Source organism: Meles meles, chromosome 15 (genome assembly GCF_922984935.1).
Source record: "Meles meles chromosome 15, mMelMel3.1 paternal haplotype, whole genome shotgun sequence".
NCBI lineage: Eukaryota > Metazoa > Chordata > Mammalia > Carnivora > Mustelidae > Meles > Meles meles.
Window position 1 is genome coordinate 34,956,179 of NC_060080.1, and position 19,331 is coordinate 34,975,509.

The 19,331-nt window shown below is 49.1% G+C and overlaps 2 protein-coding genes across 3 annotated transcripts in view; both read left to right on the forward strand.

Moving 5' to 3' along the window:
• Positions 1-231: 231 nt before the first annotated feature.
• ITPRIPL1 (ITPRIP like 1) lies at positions 232-18,459 on the forward strand. 2 transcript variants are annotated; one of them, XR_006815147.1, is made up of 4 exons: positions 232-815; positions 984-1,087; positions 1,919-5,056; positions 18,448-18,459. XR_006815147.1 is itself a non-coding variant. In XM_045979772.1 (3 exons), the coding sequence occupies exon 3, from the start codon at positions 1,933-1,935 to the stop codon at positions 3,574-3,576; it is 1,644 nt and encodes a 547-aa protein (XP_045835728.1). In that variant the 5' UTR covers positions 232-815; positions 984-1,087; positions 1,919-1,932; the 3' UTR covers positions 3,577-5,122. The 2 variants fall into 2 exon arrangements, 1 of the variants encoding a protein (XP_045835728.1); XM_045979772.1 differs by lacking the exon at positions 18,448-18,459 and having other exon boundaries at positions 1,919-5,122.
• The window catches only part of NCAPH (non-SMC condensin I complex subunit H), a 34,884-nt gene continuing 24,482 nt past the window's right edge, over positions 8,930-19,331 (forward strand). The window contains exons 1-6 of the mRNA XM_045979771.1: positions 8,930-9,041; positions 14,119-14,338; positions 14,449-14,539; positions 15,200-15,292; positions 15,609-15,747; positions 16,197-16,321. Of these exons, the coding sequence (XP_045835727.1) occupies positions 9,023-9,041; positions 14,119-14,338; positions 14,449-14,539; positions 15,200-15,292; positions 15,609-15,747; positions 16,197-16,321 (687 nt within the window). The 5' untranslated portion in view covers positions 8,930-9,022. The remainder of the gene's footprint in view (positions 9,042-14,118; positions 14,339-14,448; positions 14,540-15,199; positions 15,293-15,608; positions 15,748-16,196; positions 16,322-19,331) is intronic.

The following is a 19,331-nucleotide window of genomic DNA, read 5'->3' on the forward strand; positions in this document are numbered from 1 at the left end:
CCCACCTCTCATCAGTAGAGCTACCCTGGAGGTTTAGGATTCTTACTCCTACGGAGCTAGTGAGCGAGAAGGAAGGCCTCAAGCCAGGTCTTCGCGTGCCGTCTGGTCTTTCAGGACAGCCACTTGATAGGAAGGAGGTGGGGAGAGACACCTGAATCTGGGCGTGGGCTGGGGGTGAGGCACAGTACGGACGCTGACGACACACCCCAGCTCCTGTGCCATTTTGCGCAGGACCAGCCCGGACTGGGAATGACGCCCCCCTGCCCCGGTCAATTCCTAGTGATGCCACCACCCTCGTCACAGTTTCAGTACTGTGCATTCCAAATTCCCAGTAAGTATACCCTCGGTTGCCCCTGGCGCCACCCCCGGGAGACCGAGCAGCTGCGGCGTGCCAGCCCCCCTCCGCCGCGAGTGCGGGGCCACAACCCCGCGGGAGCCCGGGCGGCGCATTAAAGGAGCGCCTCAGCCACCCGGGCCACTGGGGCCCCAGGGCGGCGCTCCCGCGGCGCCTTCTGCGGCGGGCTTGGGCTGGGAGGAGCCTGGGAGGGGTGGAGCCTGGACGGCGGGAGTCTCGGTGCGGGGCTGCAGCCTTCTCACGGGGCGCGCCGCGGAGAGGGGCTCCGGGGCGGGCCGCTCACGGACCCTCGGACCGTCTGACCTTCCGACGACATGGTGCGTCCCCCGGGAGAGGGGAGCGGGGCCACTCCCTCGGGCGGCCCCGGCGAGGCACCCGGAGCCCCCACCGCGCCGGCCAAAAGGCGGGGGCAGTTAGGCCGCGCTGTCTCTTTAAGACCGTGTTCCAGCTAACACCGACGGTGAGTAACCTGGCCCGAGGTCCCGGGAGACACCCCCGGGAGGGCAGGCGGATGAGAGTTCAGATCTCTGGGCGTGGAATTGGGAAAGTTATGAATGGTGTGTGTGTGGGGGGGGGGGGTCACCCTGCTTTGAGCCACAGCCGCTAGGTACCTTGTAAATTTTAACAGGGCTCCTGGAGCAGGCGGTGAGACTGAGCAAAGCCAAGTTCCAGAGGGAGGAGAGTTCCCCACCTGGCTTCAGCGCCCACACGGCGTAGTCCTTCATCATCTCGGTAAGCCCAGTAGCTTGTGGGGTGAATACGAGAAGCTTCCGGCCTCGGCCTCGCGCTCGGTGGGGAGGCAGAGGATCCGACAACTGCAGCTATCAAGTGGCTTCGGGCACCTGGTTCTTCGCGAACTTTCCTGGGCTGAGAGGTGGAGCCATGCCTGCCTCTGCGCCTGGCCCATCCACAGGGCATCCGGAGCCGCTTTAGGACCTCAGAGAACACAGCGGGAAGCAGTGGAGATTAGACTGGTGGCTCTGTGCCTCTCTGGTGCCCACTGGGAGTTGCCCCACTGGGCACAATGGAGGAGAGACTGAGCAGTCTGATGACAGAGGGTGACAGAATGAGGATTGTGAATTCACAGAGGGAGGGGGATGCTATAGCTGGGGCTTGGGGCTGGCTGCTTGGCAAGAGGAAAGGTGTTGCCTGGGCAGATCAGTGCTTTCTGCCTGTGGAAGGGAGCCTCTGGGATCAGCACAGCACACCTGGTGCCCACAGTGGACTGATGAGTCAGGTGAGGCCACCCTCCCACGAGGGTCCCCCTTCCCCTCCTACACAGGAATGAAAACAGTGCTGTGTCCATACTCTGGAGGCCTAAAGACCACCCACACCATGTGGAAGAAAGCAGAAAGGCTGAGTGGCATCTCCCGCTGACTCCCTTTCTCCCAGACCACCTCCTGGGCAGACCCTTGCTCTGTCCAAGCCTAGCTCTGTGAGCTTTCTGTTTCTCCTGAGTAGTTAACTTCCAGGATTTGGGGTTTCAGGGCACTGGGGGATATGCACTGGCGAACAAATGAATGGTGAAGATCACTACTGACTCCCACCCTCCTACTTCTCCAGATGCAGAGGCCTCCATGGCTCTGATAAGCCTCGTGTTCCTGGCAGTCATGTATGTAGTTCACCACCCCTTGATGGTCAGTGACCGGATGGACCTAGACACACTAGCCAGAAGTCGGCAGCTGGAGAAGCGGATGAGCGAGGAGATGCGCCAGTTGGAGATAGAGTTTGAAGAGAGAAAGCGAGCCGCTGAACGGAAGCAGAAGGCAGAGAACTTCTGGAGAGGAGACACTTCCAGTGACCAGTTAGTGCTAGGGAAGAAAGACATGGGATGGCCATTCCAGGCCAATGGCCAGGAGGGGCCGCTGAGCTGGATGCTGGGAAACCTGTGGAATGCTGGCCTCTTTTGCCTTTTTCTCATCTTTGAGCTCCTGCGACAGAACATGCAGCATGAGCCGGCCTTTGATTCCAGCAGCGACGAGGAGGAGGAGGAAGTCCGTGTTGTGCCTGTCGCCTCCTACAACTGGCTCACTGACTTCCCCTCACGGGAGGCCCTGGATTCCTTTTACAAACACTACGTCCAGAATGTCACCCGTGACCTGCCCTGCACCTGTGAGTTCGTGGAGAGCTTCGTGGACGACCTCATCGAGGCCTGTCGGGTGCTCAGCCGCCGGGAGGCTCAGCCACAGCTGGAGGACTGCCTGGGCATCGGGGCGGCCTTTGAGAAATGGGGAACCATCCACGAGACCCAGAAATTTGATATTCTGGTACCCATCATTCCTCCGCAGGGCACTATGTTCGTGCTGGAGATGAGGGATCCGGCCCTCTGCTGCCGCTGCGGCTGTGTGCTCGTGGAGTCGGAATGTGTGTGCAAACGCGAGAAGCTTCTGGGGGACGTGCTGTGCCTGGTGCACCACCACAGGGATCACTCGGCCATCTTGAGCAAGTGCAGCAACTCCATCAAGGCAGCTCTCTGCACGGACTCCCACCTGGACGTGTGCAAGACCGTACAGTGGTTCCGGAACATGGTGGGCAATGCCTGGGCCCTTGTGGCCCACAAGTATGACTTCAAGCTCAGCCTCCCACCGTCCACCAACTCCTGCAAGCTCAGGCTGGACTACCGCTCAGGCCGCTTTCTCTCCATCCGCCTGGTCCTGGGGGTGCAACGAGAAGACACCCTGGTCTATCTGGTGAGTCAGGCTCCTGACCAGGAACCGCTCACCAGTGTGGACTGGCCCGAGTCCTTTGCAGCCTGTGAACATTTGTTCCTGAAGCTGGTCGGGCGTTTTGCTCCAGAGAACACCTGTCACCTCAAGTGCCTCCAGATCATCATAAGTCTGCGGGACCTTCAGAACTTACCCCAGGGAGCATCCCACCCCATCCTTACCCCTTACCACTTCAAAACAGCCCTCATGCACCTGCTGCTGCGGCTGCCTCTGACGGACTGGCAACACGGCATGCTGTCCCAGCGGCTGCAGGACATCCTCTGGTTCCTCGGCCGGGGCCTCCAGCAAAGGTCCCTCCACCATTTCCTCATTGGCAACACCTTCCTGCCCCTGACCATCCCGATCCCCAAGACGTTTCGGAATGCTGAGCCCGTCAATCTCTTCCAGCATCTGGTGCTAAACCCCACGGCACACTCGCAGGCAGTGGAAGAATTCCACAACCTTCTGACCCAAGTGAAAAAGCTGCCCTGTGCCCCATTGGCGGAGGCACATTAATGTAAAGGCCATTAAAAGAGGGGAGAAGGTATTTCTGATTCCTCAGGCTGCCAAAGAGTATATTTTCCAGATGCATCAGTGGTATGTGTGACCTTCACCTGGCCCGTGGCTCTGATCACTTTAAGGAGCACCTGAAGGGCTCATCAGGATGGGGTCCAACCTGTGGGGCCTATTCTAGGGTGTGTCTTCTGAGGTTTTCCTCTCCCGACTCTTAGCATGACCTGAGGAGGGCCCAGGGAAACGGATGTTACAGGACGATCTTGTAGCTAGAGTTGAGACTAGACAGGGCCTGTGAAGCGGTGTTTTGTATCAACACTGGAAGTGAAAAAGAGAACCAGAGATACCTCCATTTCAGCTTATTCCTTTTTGTGAGCTACTCTCAGCACATTCCTAAACTGGTTTCCTTGTTGAATTATGGGCTTAATTCACCTCCGAGCAGATAGCGCTCCATCTTATCCTAAGTACTGTGAGGGTAACTTCTCGTATGTTAGGATCTAATTTTTCAGACCTTCTGTGTTTGAAGATATACCCAGGATGCTTATTTTCCATTTTCTCGATTTAGCCCTATTTTCGTATAATATATGAAATAGAACATAATATAGCTGTTCTTAATGCACCTGAAAGAAAACTCCAATACTATCCAAACAATTAGCATTGATTCACAAATATTAAGTCAATGGTGATCTGTTTCATAATTGAGATAACATATTTACTAAAATTAATGAAATAGCTAGCGTCTAACGAGCTTCTCGTGCCTGGAAGCAACATTGTAAAACCCTTAATGAGGACAATCTTTGAGGGGCGGTTTCTGAGATGAACAATGACTGTTTCTAAAGGAAGCCACTTGTTTGTCAAATGAAAAGGTTTAGCCACCGTGTGTAACTGTGCTTGTTCAACTCAGTCTGTTAATGCCTCTGTATTCTCTTTTCAAAGATGACAAAGGGATTTTTTTTTTTTTTTTTGAACTGTGTTTGCGATTTTGCAAAGTGGGGTCATCACAATCGAGGCTCATTGCCAGGGTCGGACAGGAAGGGACTGTGGAGCAGTCCAGCTCTAACACTTGTGAGTCTGGAGATAGGAGTGTGGTGGATTTTGCCCTTCTTTCAAAATCCTGGGCATCCTGAGGAGGAGGAGGCTTAAGAAAGTGACGAGAGTTGTAGGTGTGGTTGTTTGGTTGTTTTGGAAATAACAATACTGTTCCTGCCCTGCATACCAGGAAGATCTGGGGAGGAGAACCTGGCCCCACATTTAACTCAAGTCGCAAGGGGTTTTAGATGCTGGTCTTGTGGGCTTTGGTTGTATCCACACCCTCCCCACAGCAAAAATAAATGACAAATTTATGTCCCCGGAGTTGATGCCGATCAATATTTGAGACCCCGCACTGCATAGTAACGGTTGTAAACCATGTTGTCTGCTGATATCTGCCAGGTACTGCTTTCAAGATGCAGTGATGGTTGGTTCCACGCTGTGGGGTTCTGATGTTTTATAAACACCCATATTCTTTCTGTTTAGAAAATAACTTGCTGGTGTTTTAATTCCAAATCAATAAAGGAAGATATTTTGTGTGTTGGTTGGAATGTATGGAATAACACCCACAGAAGATCAGCATTCTCACGTGCCTGTTGCCAAGATATTCCTGTTACCCTGATAGCTCCATGCAGTACATCCTGGTATTTCTCAACGCACCTTGAACCAGTCTGCCGCGAGGTTTCCCAGTGAGTGGCATGGCCAGGAGCCAGGAAAGAATAATTCAGAATGTCAAGGAACATCTAAGTTATTCATTCTCAAAATATCAGCCAATTTAAAAGATCTCAGTGGCTACCAAAAAACATGCATACGCTGTAGAAAGGATAAATCTGTCAAGTAGAAGAGCAGTATCATGTTCTAGCACTCTGTGGTTTCTAGTGTAGTAAGAGGTAAGAAAACTGGAGCTCACAGAAGACTACAAAGGAACAGTCAGCAAAGCTTGGGTGGGGCCCAGGGTGTAAAAAAGAGTATAGAAAAAACAAGTAGTAATGGAAAGAACAGAGCTGTTGTGCTCTGGGAACACTCTAACAATGAAAGGAGAAACTTCTCCAGATTATTTAGGAAGCTGAGCTTTATTCTAAAACAATTCCTGGCGGGCACCCAGGATATAACAGCAGTTATAGTAATGGGAATACTTAGCGTTCATCGAGCATTGCCAATGGCCCTAAATGCTTCCCATCTGGTAACTCATTTAATCCTCACACCCTAACTCCATGAAGTGGGTGCTCTGTCCCTTTCCCTTTTCCAACGGGGAAGCCGAGGCACAGAAACAGCACATAACTTCCTCTAAAGTCACACAGCTAGTAAAGGCAGAGCCCAGAACAAAGTACCTGTCCTCACAACCTTCCAGCATGGTCTTGGGAATATCAAGATGTAGGGGTTAACATGCTTTGAAAAGCAAAAAGCGTTATACTAATTTTAAGATCAAGGGTGGTATGCCGTTTAGAAATTCTAGAAGACAGAAATTGTTGGTCCGTAGCCCAGTCTTTAGGTCAGGAATTTCGTATCACATACAAAAATTAAAGGCATTTGCTCAGAGGCCAAAATGAATGTAAAGCCATTTGAACTACATGCTTGTTGGCCCCCAATGGCTCGATGGTTTACATCATGAACTACATTATGATATAAGCCAGTTGCAGGCTGGGAGATCAGGGAAAATCTGAAGCCAAAAGTTTGTTCAGGTAGCCAACTGGTAACAGTATTGCTCGTCACCTAAACTAAAGCCATTTGCCATTCATTTTGGGGAAGTAGAATCTTGGTGAGGAGTGAAATGGGGAAAGGGAATGACCCCAGTACTGCTTTTCTGGCAGACGAGGAGTGGGGGAGGGACCCACTGCTTTAGTTTTGTCCAGACAGCGGAATTGAGTTCTGCATACCACTGATATCACTGATAAATCATTCAATTTTTTGGCACCCTCTGCAGAACTAACCCCCTCCCCCCAAAACAAAGAGAGCATTCAGAGCTGCCTGCAGGGGGTGGAGCTGGCTTTGTCCCAGCACAGGGAGCCCTAGGCAGCCAGCTCAGGGGGCTCCATTATAATCCCAGAACAGCCTCATGCCTCACGGATTGGGTAGGTCACCCAGCAGCCTTTCTCTGCCGGATGTTCTAAGCCGGCTCTTCAGAGGTTTCTGATTCAGTGCCACCGGCCATTCTCCCAACCCACACTGCTCCTCATCGGTGCCCAGAGAATCACAAGCTGTCGCACTCTCCTCAAATGCACCCAGCACAGAGAAGATGACTGAGATGACAGCGACCCCAGCGTGCACTGAGCCTATGTGCCCATGAGTGTTTAATCTGTTACCCAATTCCTCATAAAGCCCAGTGAAGGAGTATTATCATGACTGTTGTAAAATGGAGAAGAAAATGAGGCCCAGAGAGGTTCAAATGCCCAACCCAGGATTTAAACTTGTCTTCCAACTAAACTCATTCAATACATATTCAAGTACTTACTGTGTCCAGGGCTAGCACCAGGCCCTGGGGAAACAATGGCGAGCAAACCATGGCTCCATCTTCATGGAGCTGACAATCTGTGGAGGAGATAGACATGAAATAGTCATCCCAGCAGATGTAAAATTTCGGTGGTGGCAAGTTCCACTAAGACGTCCAGTAAGGTCACTTGAGTGTATCAGAGAAGGCCTCCTTGAGGAAGTGATGTGAGCTGAAACATGATGGCAGCCGACTGGATGAAGATGAGGATGAGAAGAGGATGTGCAAAGGCCTTGTGGTGGGAGTGGGCAGGATGAAAGTGAGTCTGAAAGAAGGCCCAAGTGACCAGAGTGCAAGGAGCAAGGGGAGGCAAGGTGCAAGATGAGGCCAGAGAAGCTGTAGGGCCCAGACCCCACAGGGTCTCCTAGATCACTTTAGAAGCTCCCAGAGCAATGGAACTTATGGATGATTTGAGACTTTGGGAAGGAACAGGTTAGATAGGTACTTAGCAACCACTCATTAGGGCCCAATGAGAAGGGAGTCAGAGCTGGTGTAGGGCTGCTGCAGACCAGCAAGAAGATAATATGGGTGAAAAAGAGACACAGACTTGAGATCCTTAGGAAGTGAAAAGAGCTCAACAATTGGTTGTGTGTGGAGATTAAGACATCCAGGATGGCTCCTGGGTGCTGATTTAGGTTCCTGGGTGGCTGGTAGAATCTTTCACTGAGATGAAAAACACTATAAACCTGCTTTCTTTATTCTGTGTGGCCTTATACTAAAGATTTGACGGTGGTCACTGGGAGAACAAGTTTGTGCAAAAGCAAATTGGCTTAAAAGGTGGCTCTCTACAAAGCATAGTACTTTTTGGTTGCCAAATGACTGAGAGGCATTGATGGCATTTAGTGGACAAATGGTGTCCTACAAAGAGCCCCACATGTCAAGAATTGTTTCACCCTGAATGCCAATAGCACCCTTCAAAGGAAACACTGCATAAAATGCCTCGTGCATGTCATAAGAAATGAGAGGACATTCTAGGGATATTTGGGGGAATTGCCTTCGCCTTTCCTCCCATAATACAACTCTTGGTTGGGCAGGGGGTGCCTGGGTGGCTCAGTCAATTGAGTGTCTCCCTTTCCCTTGAGTCAGGATTGGGGGTTCCTGGGATGAGGCCTGAGAGGAGGCCTTCTTTCAGACTCCCTTTCATCCTGCCCGCTCCCACCACAAGGCCTTTGCACATCCTCTCCTTCTGTGCCCTCCCTTCCCCCTCTCTCTCAAATAAATTTGGGAAAAAATACAATTCTCCGGATCAGATGAAGCACAATGGAAAGATAGCAAATCATGTCCCTCTCACTTCTCACCTTAACCTTTTCTTTTGTGTGGTGGGATATGCGGGGGTGAGGTGTGTGTGTGGGGGGGGGTAGATATCCAGGAAGCTTTTCACAAGAACCTGAATAAAAATGATGGCCTTTATTTTAAAATGTACATAAAATATGTTGCACCTGTCCTCGCCTGCCTGGAACGTTCATCGTGTTGTTGGGTCCTTCTCACCTCCCGTCCCACACCCCATCCATCTCTCTCTACCCCCTTAGTGTTTTGCTGCCCTTACAGAACAGGTCGCTATGGGAAATTAACCTTGTTTCCGAGAAATCTGCCCTCCCTCCCATTAGAAAGTAAATTGCGTGAAAGCAGAGCCCTCTCCCGTCCTGCTCCACGCTGGGTCCTTAGCGCCCAGTTCCTCATCTGACGCTCGAAAGGAGGCGGGGGACCGTGGTCCACGACCCCTACAGTCTACCCACAGGAACACAGCTGGAAGCCAGCGATTCCACACAGCGAACTCCCGCACAGGTGGCGACGCCCCTTTACCAGCCGAGGACGGGAGCGCCTGCGCAGGCGCGCTTCTGGCCCCGCCCACGACAGACGTCACCGCGGCCGTTACGGCGCTGAGGCTTCTCGGCGCGCGATTTAAAACAAGCTCCAGAGAAGGAGAGCAAAATGGGACCTCCCTGCCCAGGTGAGGCTGGGTCGGTGGGGGGCGCCGCGGGAAGGGGTCGGCGTGAAACGGTGCTCTGGGCGGGCAGGGTCGGCGGGCGGACCTGAGCGGGGTAACGGATATTCTCGGCTTCGTTGTTGGCCTTGCGCTCCTGGCCAAGGGGGAGGCAGGCGCGGGGAGGAAGAGGCGGGAAGCGGGGAAGGCGGAGGGGTGTACCCGCCAATCAGCACGCCGCTTGGGTCGGCGTCGGGAGCGCGCGTGGGGCGATCCGCACTCCGGTCCCTTTCCCGTGGGCTCCTACGCAGTGCAAGGTGTCTCTCCCTTGGAAGGTGGTTTCCCTGTGCTGCATGTTAGTTCAGGGCCATGAAAAAGTTGTGGTTACTGCTGAGTGCTTAAGCGCATGCGCTTATTTTTACATTCATTGAACAACTGAGCTCTCCCTTTACGCCAAACCCACTGTCAGGTGCAGAGATACTGTAAAGAACAAAACAGATAAGATCTAGTCTTTTGGAGCTTGTAATCTATTTTTTTAAAAGATTTTATTTATTTGAGAGACAGAGCATGAGCGAGAAGGAGAGAGAGAAGCCGGCTCCCCACCGAGCAAGGAGCCCGATGTGGGACTCGATCCCAGGACACTGGAATCATGACCTGAGCTGAAGACAGCTTGTATTCTAGTTGAGGAAACCGTAAACAAAGAATTACAAATGAGGCTGAGTACTGTGATTGAGAACAGCAGAGTGAGGGGAGGGGCTCCTTCAGGTTGAGGATTCAAGGAAGATCTTAGAGCGCACTGGGGAACGCGTTCTAGGCGGAAGGAGCAAGTGCAAAAAGAAGGGCAGGCAGCAAAGAGCCTGGCTTGGGCTAGAACTAGAACATCATGACTGAACAGTGAGTGAGGCCGCTGAGGTAGGCAGGGCCTTGGTCTTAGTAAAAGGCTTGAAAATTTAGAGTTATATTTTAGACATGGTAAATGACATGCATGAGACAGGTGAGGGATCAGTAAACACTTGGAATAGAGTTTGACACTCAGAGGGTGATACGGCTCAGGGAAGTGGCCCATAGACTCAGAAACACGTTCGGACATCATCATATGGATCATAAAACCATAGGAACAGGTGAGAACCCTAAGAAAACCCTGTGGAGAAGATATTCAGGACCAACATTTAGGAGCTAGACAGAGAAGGGAGAGCTTGAAAGCTCTCTCAGAAGAGAGTGGTGTCATGGAAGCTAGGAGGGTTTCAAGAAGCACTCGAATTGGTTGCCATCTGTTTCAGATCCTGCTGAATCTCAAGAGATGTGGCCTGAAAAGTCGTCATTGGGTTTGGCAACATGGAGGTTGTTATAGGTGATTGTGTCAAGATAGTTTTCGTAAAGTGGTGGGGATGGTAGCCAGACCATAGGGGGCTGAAAAATGAGTGGGAGGGAAGGAGGTAGGTGTAGAGTGTCTGAGCTTAGTAACCATCTAAATGAGAGAAATCAGAGAAAGGATATTCCAAGAATTGAAGCATGCCTCTGATCCCCTCTTGAGTTTCCTTCTCAGACAAGTTCCTTCTTCGGTGCTTCCTGTTTCTGTTTAAGTCTCCTCTCAAGGTCCAACTCCCCTCCTTCTCTTGAAGGACCCTGACCCAGATAGTAAAAATTCCCCTTAATTCAGTCTCTAAAAATGTCTCTTGCCTCCTTCCTTTCCATTTCTTCTTTCTTTTTCTTTTGTTTTGACCTCAGCTGAGAGGTATGTTAGCCATACTCTGAAGCTTATGGGAAACTATCAGTGGAACATGTAAAGTTCTTCTCCTTGTATTTTTTTTTTTAATTTCCTTTTATCCCTATACATCACTTCTGTTCCCTTCCCCATACATGAGCAACATTTAGTGTTTATTGTGTATCACTTTTTTTTTTTTTTTTTTAAAGATTTTGTTGATGAGAGAGACAGAGGATGAGTCGGGGAAGGGCATGGCAAGGGGGAGAGTGACAAGCAGATTCCCTGCTGAGCACAGAGTCCAACTTGGACTTAATCCCAGGACGCCCAAGATCATGAGCCAAAGTCAGACACTTAACTAAGCCATTCAGGTGCCCCTATATCCCCCCCTTTTTTTTTAATGTGTCCCTATAAATATGTGTTATATTGTGGGTTTGGGTTTTTGTTTTTTTGTTTTTTTTTCATATCGCCAGTTCAGAACCACCTGAGACACACGTTCTTATTTCTATTTGGAGGACGAAGAAGCAAATGCTTGGAGCCTTTACTTGCTTAAAATTTCTTTTCATTTCTTTCTTTTTTTTTTTTTTTTAAGATTTTATTTATTTGTTTGACAGAGAGACACAGTGAGAGAGTGAACACAAACAGGGGGAGTAGAAGAGGGAGAAGCAGGCTTCCTGCCACGCAGGGAGCCCAATATGGGGCTCAATTCTTTTTTTTTTTTTTTTTTTTTTTTTTAGGATTTTACTTATTTATTTGACAGATCACAAGTAGGCAGAGAAGCAGACAGAGAGAGAGGAGGAAGCAGGCTCCCCACAAAGCAGAGAGCCCAATGTGGGGCTCGATCCCAGGACCCTGGGATCATGACCTGAGCCCAAGGCAGAGGTTTTAACCCACTGAGCCATCCAGGTGCCCCTGGGGCTCAATTCTAGAACCCTGGGATCATGAGCTGATCCAAAGGCAGACGCTTAATGACTGAGCCACCCAGGTGTCCCTTGCTTAAAATTTCTCCAGCTAATGGGGTACCTGGCTGGCTTGGTCTGTAGAGCATGCAACTCTTGAACTCAAACATGAGTTCAAGCCCCACACTGGGTGTAGAGTTTACTGTTAAAAAAAAAAAAATTCTCCAGCTAGTAAGTGATGGGCCTGGGTTGGTTGGTTGGTTGGTTTGTTTTTTAAAGATTTTATTTATTTATTTGACAGAGAAAGACACAGTGAGAGAGGGAACACAAGCAGGAGGAGTGGGAGAGGGAGAAGCAGGCCTCCCGCCAAGCAGGGAGCCCAATGCGGGGCTCGATCCCAGGACACTGAGATCATGACCTGAGCTGACGGCAGACGCTTAACAACTGAGCCACCAAGGCGCCCTGGACCTGGGATTTGAAGCCAACCCTTTTGATTCTTATATCTGGAAACCTCTTCCTCCAAGGTCTCTCAGTTCCTTCATCTCTCTCCCAGTGATCTTGTTTCTTGCGCTACCAAAATAGGCAATAGCCACTCACAACCACAGTCACACCCTAGACCTTGTCATTATCAATAGCTGTACCACTCTGTCATCTCAGTTTTAAGCACCCCACTTCTCAGTACCCCTCCTATCTTTCCACTCCTTCTTGTTCCCTGACTCCAATAACTCCAATAGTCTTTTGACCCAGCAGATGTATATTCTTTGCTTTTCCCTGTCCCTCATGTTTCTCATGTCCTTGTTCCCCTCCTTACTTAGCTTACATTCAATGGTCAATCACTATCATCACTCCTTTTCCTATACGTATAGCCCCTTGCCCTCTTCTGGCCTGTTTATACTTTCTTGACAAAAATCACAACCCTGATTAATTCCAACTTGGCCTACTCTGCGTTGGCCCCTGCTCACTCACTGATCTCAAGGGAACCCTAAAGCTGCCCAGCAGTCATGGTTATTCCCTTGTTCATCCACTCACCTGCTCCTAGGTGACTTCCCATACCTTCCTTTCTCTCCTGAAATCTCCAGTACCTCCTCCCTGGCAGTCACCCTTAGCTACTGAGTTTTTGGTCTTGATGTGCTTCTTATTTTACAAAGGAAAACAATCCAAAAGGAACATCCACAAGCACCCCATTGTACCTGCTCTCCTACCTGCCTTTGTGTCTGTTGTCTGGCTGCCTTCCTGTTGCTGTGGATGGGCTTTCAGTGATCTCAGGAAAGGCAACCCCTTTACCTGCCTGAGTGTGTTGTTCAGCAACTTTACCCTTCCCCATGATCTCTTCATAATGCCCCCTTCTTGCCAAAGATGACTGGAACCTGTGAATATGGTATCTTACGTGGTAAAAGGGGCTTTTCAGGTATGATTAAGTTAAGGACCTTGAGATGGGGAGACTATCTTAGATTATCTGGATGGGCCCAGCACAATCACAATGGCCCTCATAAGAGGGATGCAGGAGGTTCAGAGTCAGAGAAGGCTATTTGATGACAGAAGCAAGAGGTTGAGGGGCACCTGGGTGTCTCAGTCCATTAAGTGTCTGCCTTTGGCTCAGGTCATGACCCAGGGTCATGGGATCAAGCCCCACATTGGGCTCCCTGCTTGGTGGGAAGTCGGCTTCTCCCTCTGTCCCCATTCCTGCTCTCTCTTTCTCAAATAAATAAATAAAATCTTTAGAAAGAAAAAAAGAAACAAACAAGAGGATAGAACGGTGGGAAGGAAGCAGGCAGCTTCTAGAAACTGAAAAAGGCAGGGAAAGAGATTCTTTTCTAAAGCTTCCAAAAAGAATGCAGCCCTTGCTGATACCTTGATTTTAGACTGACTCTAGGACTGCAAGAGAGTACATTTGTGTTGGTATAAACCACTACCTTTGTGGCAATTTGTTATAGCAGCAATAGGAAGCTAATAAAATCTCTTTGCTTTGTTCTTTCTACCAAACTGGGGTTTTTCCCATCTTAAAGTTAATTTCTTAACCTCACTTCCCTTTCAACTGCTTCTCTCCCAATTTTGTCCTTCCTTTTCTGTAAGTCCTTGAAAACCTTGTCTCCATCTGCTGTCTCCAATTTCTCTTCTGTTCTTTCTGTTCTGTTCTCTTCTCTGGAATCTATGCCCATTTGATTTTCTCCTGCATGTGCTAGTCTAGGAAAACTGCTATTGTTGAGGTCGCCACTAACCTCTAGGTTGTTCAGTCCAGTGAATGATTCTCAGTCTTTCTCTAATTTGACCTCATCACACCCCTCAATTTGGCAAGGAAGTGTCAGAAACCCGTTACCTGACTAAGAAACTGTATAGAGAAATATTAGAGTTAGAAAAGATCTTGGTGGGAGATAGGCAGTGAACATCCTCCCTATGACAGCCCCCAACTCCCACTTTGGATACAGGAAATATTCCGTGGCAGGTTTCCTGTGCAAGGGTTCTCTTTCATCACTGTCAGCCCTAATTAGTTGCTTTTCTTCAGAAATCCGTGGGCACCCCCACAGTGCCACCTCACCTTCGGAACGGGTGTTCTCCACGTCCCTGCCCCGGAAGGCCCCTCTCAATACTCCTGGCACCCCGGTCCTTGAAGACTTTCCTCAGAATGACGACGAGAAGGAGCGGCTGCAGCGGCGGCGCTCACGAGTGCTGGACCTGCAGTTCAGCTCGGACTCGCCTCGCCTGCTGGCCTCCCCGTCCAGCAGGTGCGTGCGCTCGGGGTGACTCCGTGAGGCAGGGGTTTGGAGTCTGGATTTTGAAAAGTTAGAGTATTGTGGATCCTTAACAGAGTGTTTTGGTTTGGGTTTCCATTTAGGAATATTGACACTTCAGCCATGATCCCTAAGTTTACAAACACACAGATTACAGAACATTACTCCACCTGTATCAAACTGTCCACCGAAAATGTGAGTATTTGCTGGTTATCAGTGAAGATTTTGCAGCTTGGTCACAAGGGAAGTCTAGCCTTCTTGATTCGGTGGAAAATGCGCAACCGACGGTAATTGCGTGCTTCCCTTCTCCAGCCACTCTTCTCAATGCTGAAGTTGGTCCACAGGCTCTTACTGTGCTAGGTGGGACTTCGGTGCTCTTTCTGGCAGATTGCCTGCCTCCCGGGGTGCATTAGAGAGGCAGCATTGCTTGGGGGTTAATGATGTGAGTTCTGGAGACAGCCTCTGTTGGAATCCAGTCTCTGTTATTCACAAGCTCTACAGCCTGGGCAAGTCACCTGAGCACTCTGCCGTAGGGTCCTCCTCCATCAAAGGACAACGTGAATAGTCCCTGCTGCATTCATTTGTTCCGAGGGTCACTGAGTCCTTTAGTGGGCAGTGCTGATAACAGGGTCTACACACGGTGAAAACTCGGGAAGTGTGCTGTCACTTTCTAGCTCTTGAGAATGAGGAGTTTGTGTGGATTAGGCTGTGTCACCAAGTGTTTATGGGAATTGATACCTGTGGTGAGATGTGGGCTGTTACTATGTAAGAACGTAGCTTCCTCTGTCAGAGGAGCAGTGTTTACATGAGCCTTGGCTGTCAGTGACCCACCTTCCTGCCCTTTTCTGTTTGCAGAAAATCACGACCAAGAACGCTTTTGGCTTGCACTTGATTGATTTTATGTCAGAGATTCTTAAACAGAAAGACACCGAACCGACCAACTTTAAAGTAAGAAGGCTGTTCACCTCTTGCATCTGAATTAATGGTGGTTATTTCTGATACTGAGCACAGCACGGTCATTGAATCCTGCAGATACATGAGAACCTTCCTTGTGTGAGACATTTCATTAGCTTCTTTCCTAAACTGATGAATACAGAGACGATATCTTTCTGCTATATATTGTTTATTCCCTATCAGTCTTAGGGGAATCTTTGTCATTTTTTTCTTAAGAGCAAGTCAATATTTTATGAAGCTTGCTGTGTTTTGCCTGTTCGGCAGTTCCTTTTTATGCCTCCACTGAGCAGAGCTCTGTTTGTTGGACCAGGTGGCTGCTGGCACTCTGGACGCCAGCACAAAGATCTATGCGGTGCGTGTGGATGCGGTCCATGCTGATGTCTACAGAGTCCTTGGGGGGCTGGGCAAAGATGCACCCTCCCCGGAAGAAGCAGAGAGCCATGATGCAGGTACATGAGTTGGGATCTGGATTCAAGGGGCTTTCTTAAGGGCATAGCATGTAGTTATTTGGGTAGTATACTGGAATGAAGTCGTGAGAGATAATCTCATTCGGTTGAAGACATGAACGTTTTCAGAAGAGTTTATGAGAAGACCCTTAAACCCTGAGTTGTTTTTCTTTGAAAAAAGAGAAGGACCTTTTAGATCATATTTAGGGAAGACTGAGTAAACTTCAAATGGGGAAGTTCTGATTTGGGGGCGCTTTTGGAATTGACTTGTATTAGAAGCCAAATACTTAAGGTTTCTCTGGAAGCCTCAGATGAGATGTGCTGTTGCTTTGAGAGAATGACATATTCTGTTGTGATCGCTGTTTAGAGTTTTGAAAAACGTGACTTAATGTAAGTTTGGTTACATGCTCCAAAGCAATCCTTACAGTACCTAGTCTTATTTCTTCTTTCAGATGGAAGTGCTACTGAAACAGGAACAACCAAAAAGGCTCAAAAGCCAAAAAAGAAGCACTCCTACAAAACCATCGAGCAGAATGTGAACAACCTCAATGTCTCTGAAGCAGATCGGAAGTGTGAGGTGAGGAACTGGGTGCAGGGTGGTCTCTGACTAATTCAGAGCCTCAGTGGCTGAAACTTGGCAGGGCCACGCCTGCCTTACTGGTATGTGCCTACTTGGGCCTCAAGGGAGTCAGATATGTAAGTGGCATGTGCATTAGCTTCTTAGCTGCATCTTAGCTTCACATTAAGACACAAATATGTAAGTCCCTGCTTTTCCCACAATATTTCAGGATGATTGAGAGAAGGAGATGGCACATTACCAAGGACTTTGATCGATTAAACCATTAATTTTCTTTCCAGGAACATGCAGAAGAGATGATGATAGCTAACATATTTTTATGCATTCACTGGGCGCCCTGTGCAGCCCTAAGTCTGAGCCATGTGACCTCACTTAATCTTCACAACATCCTTGTTATATTTTCTGAGGAGGTTATCAAAGTACAGCGTGTTAAATAACTTGCCCCAAATGATGCTGCTTATAAGTAAGCTAGGATTTGAAGCTAAGTGGTCTGGCTCCAGAGTCCTTGCTCTAAACAGCCTTATGATCTGGCAAATCCTAAGGAATTTCCACTTAAAGGAACCCAGAGGCTGCATTTATCTTTAGCATAGTTAATTTAAAGCAACAGTGTTGGTACAAGCTTTTTAAAAATGTTGCTGTTGGGCACTTGAGTGGCTCAGTTGGTTAAGCATCTGCCTTTGGGTTAGGTCATGATCCCAGCGTCCTGGGGATCAAGTCCTGCATCGGGCTCCTGGCTCAGCAGGGAGTCTGCTTCTCCCACTCCCTCAACCTCTCCCTTTGCTCAGGCTCTCTCTCTTTCTCAGATGAATAAATTAAAAATCTTTTAAAAAATGTTGCTGTTGGGGTGCCTGGGTGGCTCAGTGGGTTAAAGCCTCTGCCTTCGACTCAGGTCATGATCCTGGGGTCCTGGGATCAAGCCCTGCATCGAGCTCTCTGCTCGGTGGTGAGCCTGCTTCCCCTTCTCTCTCTGCCTGCCTCTCTGCCTACTTATGATCTCTCTCTGTCAAATAAATAAATAAAATCTTAAAAAAAAAAATCTTGCTGTTAAAAACAGTATCTTAGTGAATGTTCTTGTACATATTATCTTTGTGCTCTTCTGAGAGTGTATCCATAAGAACATTCTGAGTCATGGAATTAACATTGCTCTCAAAAACAGGTTGTAGCAGCCTACTATCCCACCAACAGTGGACTAGATTACTCTTCTACCTCCACAACATTTGTAAATGACAGCTAAGGTTGAGACTAGAATTGATCACCAAGGGAATGAGCATATGTGGAAAAAGAACTGAGCCCTGGAATACCCCAATCTTAAGAGTTCAGAGAGCCACAGAGGAAACATCCAGTGGGTAGGAGGAAAACTGGGAGAATGGCACACAAATGGGAAAGTGTCAGGGAGGAGAGAGTGATTAGCCATGTCAAAGTGGAAGCCTAGGGCCACTGGTGAGCTTGGAGAATGGCTCACCATTCTGAGTTTCTGGAGCAGAAACTCAGACCTCCAGGGAAGGGGTGCTGCTTGGCTGGTGCTGGTGTCCCTGAGTTTGAAAGAGGGGCTCGTGACCCCAGGACCCAGACCTCTGAGGAGGACATGCTTGTTGGTGCTTGTGTCTATGAGGGGCATACGATGAGGCTGGTTCTGTGAGTGTGAGGAAAAAGTGCAAATTAAACTCAGCTATTGCTATAGGTAGGGGAGGACTGCTGCATCTGGGCTGAAGCAGCCCTGTTGGATGACAGGAACTGGAAGGCTACAGAAAGAAGCAAGTCCCTTCTAGCCTTGCAGTCTCCCTATAGTGCCCCTGAGTGGTGGAGGCCACCAGGGAGCTGCTGGCAAAGCCGAGATGTGGTTCCAGAATCAGCACCACAGAGTGGCCAGTAGAAGGTAGGACAGGGGCTGAGAGGCAATTGCTTAATAACTGGCAGAGAGGTAAATTGTCAGCATATGTACTTTCCAAAAGGTTTGGGGTTGGGGGGTGGAGAGGGAAAGCTAATATGCAAAATGTTATCCAGTGGGGAATCTATGTAAATGTAACACAGAGGTTCTTATTACTGTTCCAACACTTTAGTAAGCCTGAAATTTTTCCTAATAATGGGGGCACTCACATGGCAAGAGAGGAATGAAGGCAGAATAGGCTGGTCTTTTGAAGAGTTTTGCTGTAAACTGGAACAGAGTGATGGATGGCAAATGAAGGGGAAAGTAAAGTCTAGAGGGTTTTCTTTTTTTTTTTTGCTTTTTTAATGGGAGAATTAACAGCATGTTTACTTGATGGCAGCAGTCTAGTGGACAAGAGAGGAGAGTTGCTTGAGTGGAGTCCTTGAGCATACGAGAAGGGAAGGGAATGGATAGCCCCGACAGAGCTTGGCTAAGGAGCACCCATGACTGGTGGGGGATGGGATATGAGTGTGCCCATGTGGGAGATTTTGGTCGTGCCCCCCCCACCTTGAAATAGGAAGCCAGGACATCAACTGACTGAGCATGGAGGAGGAAAGGTAAAGGTTTGAAGAGAGAAAAAAGCAGGAGGGTGGGGAAGCAAATGGACTGGGGAAGTAGAGTTTGCTTCCCAGACAACACTCAGGGTTGTCGATCTGGGGGCCGTGGCAGATGGATTTAAAGTGAGGTCAGTCAGCGTGAGTTTGAGTTTCTCCAGCTATGGTTAGCTGTGCAGGTGTGAGCACGAAGCAGGCAGAAAGTGGATTGAACATGGGATTGGGTTTTGCTGAGTCAGTGTGACACGGCTAGAGAGGAGCATTGGAGTGACGAGCATGTGCAAGGGAGGGGTGACAATCATGCCTATGGGACTTCAGCCAGAAAAAGAGGGGAGTGAGAGAGAGCAGAAAGCCCTATGAACAGTGGGTTTTAGGGCACAGTGGGTCAAAGACTTCTTGGTGTTTGAGACCAGAAGGTGTTGGCTGGAATGTTAAGAGGTGGGGCCAGGGGCACTTGGAGTTGAGCATCCGGAGGGGCTGTAGTCATAGTTCTGAAAAGTTCAGAGAACAACCAAGGGATCTCTTGAAG

Coding starts and splice junctions, on each gene's coding strand:
- ITPRIPL1 (XM_045979772.1), top strand. CDS start 1,933: ATGGCTCTGATAAGCCTCGTGTTCCTGGCAGTCATGTATGTAGTTCAC.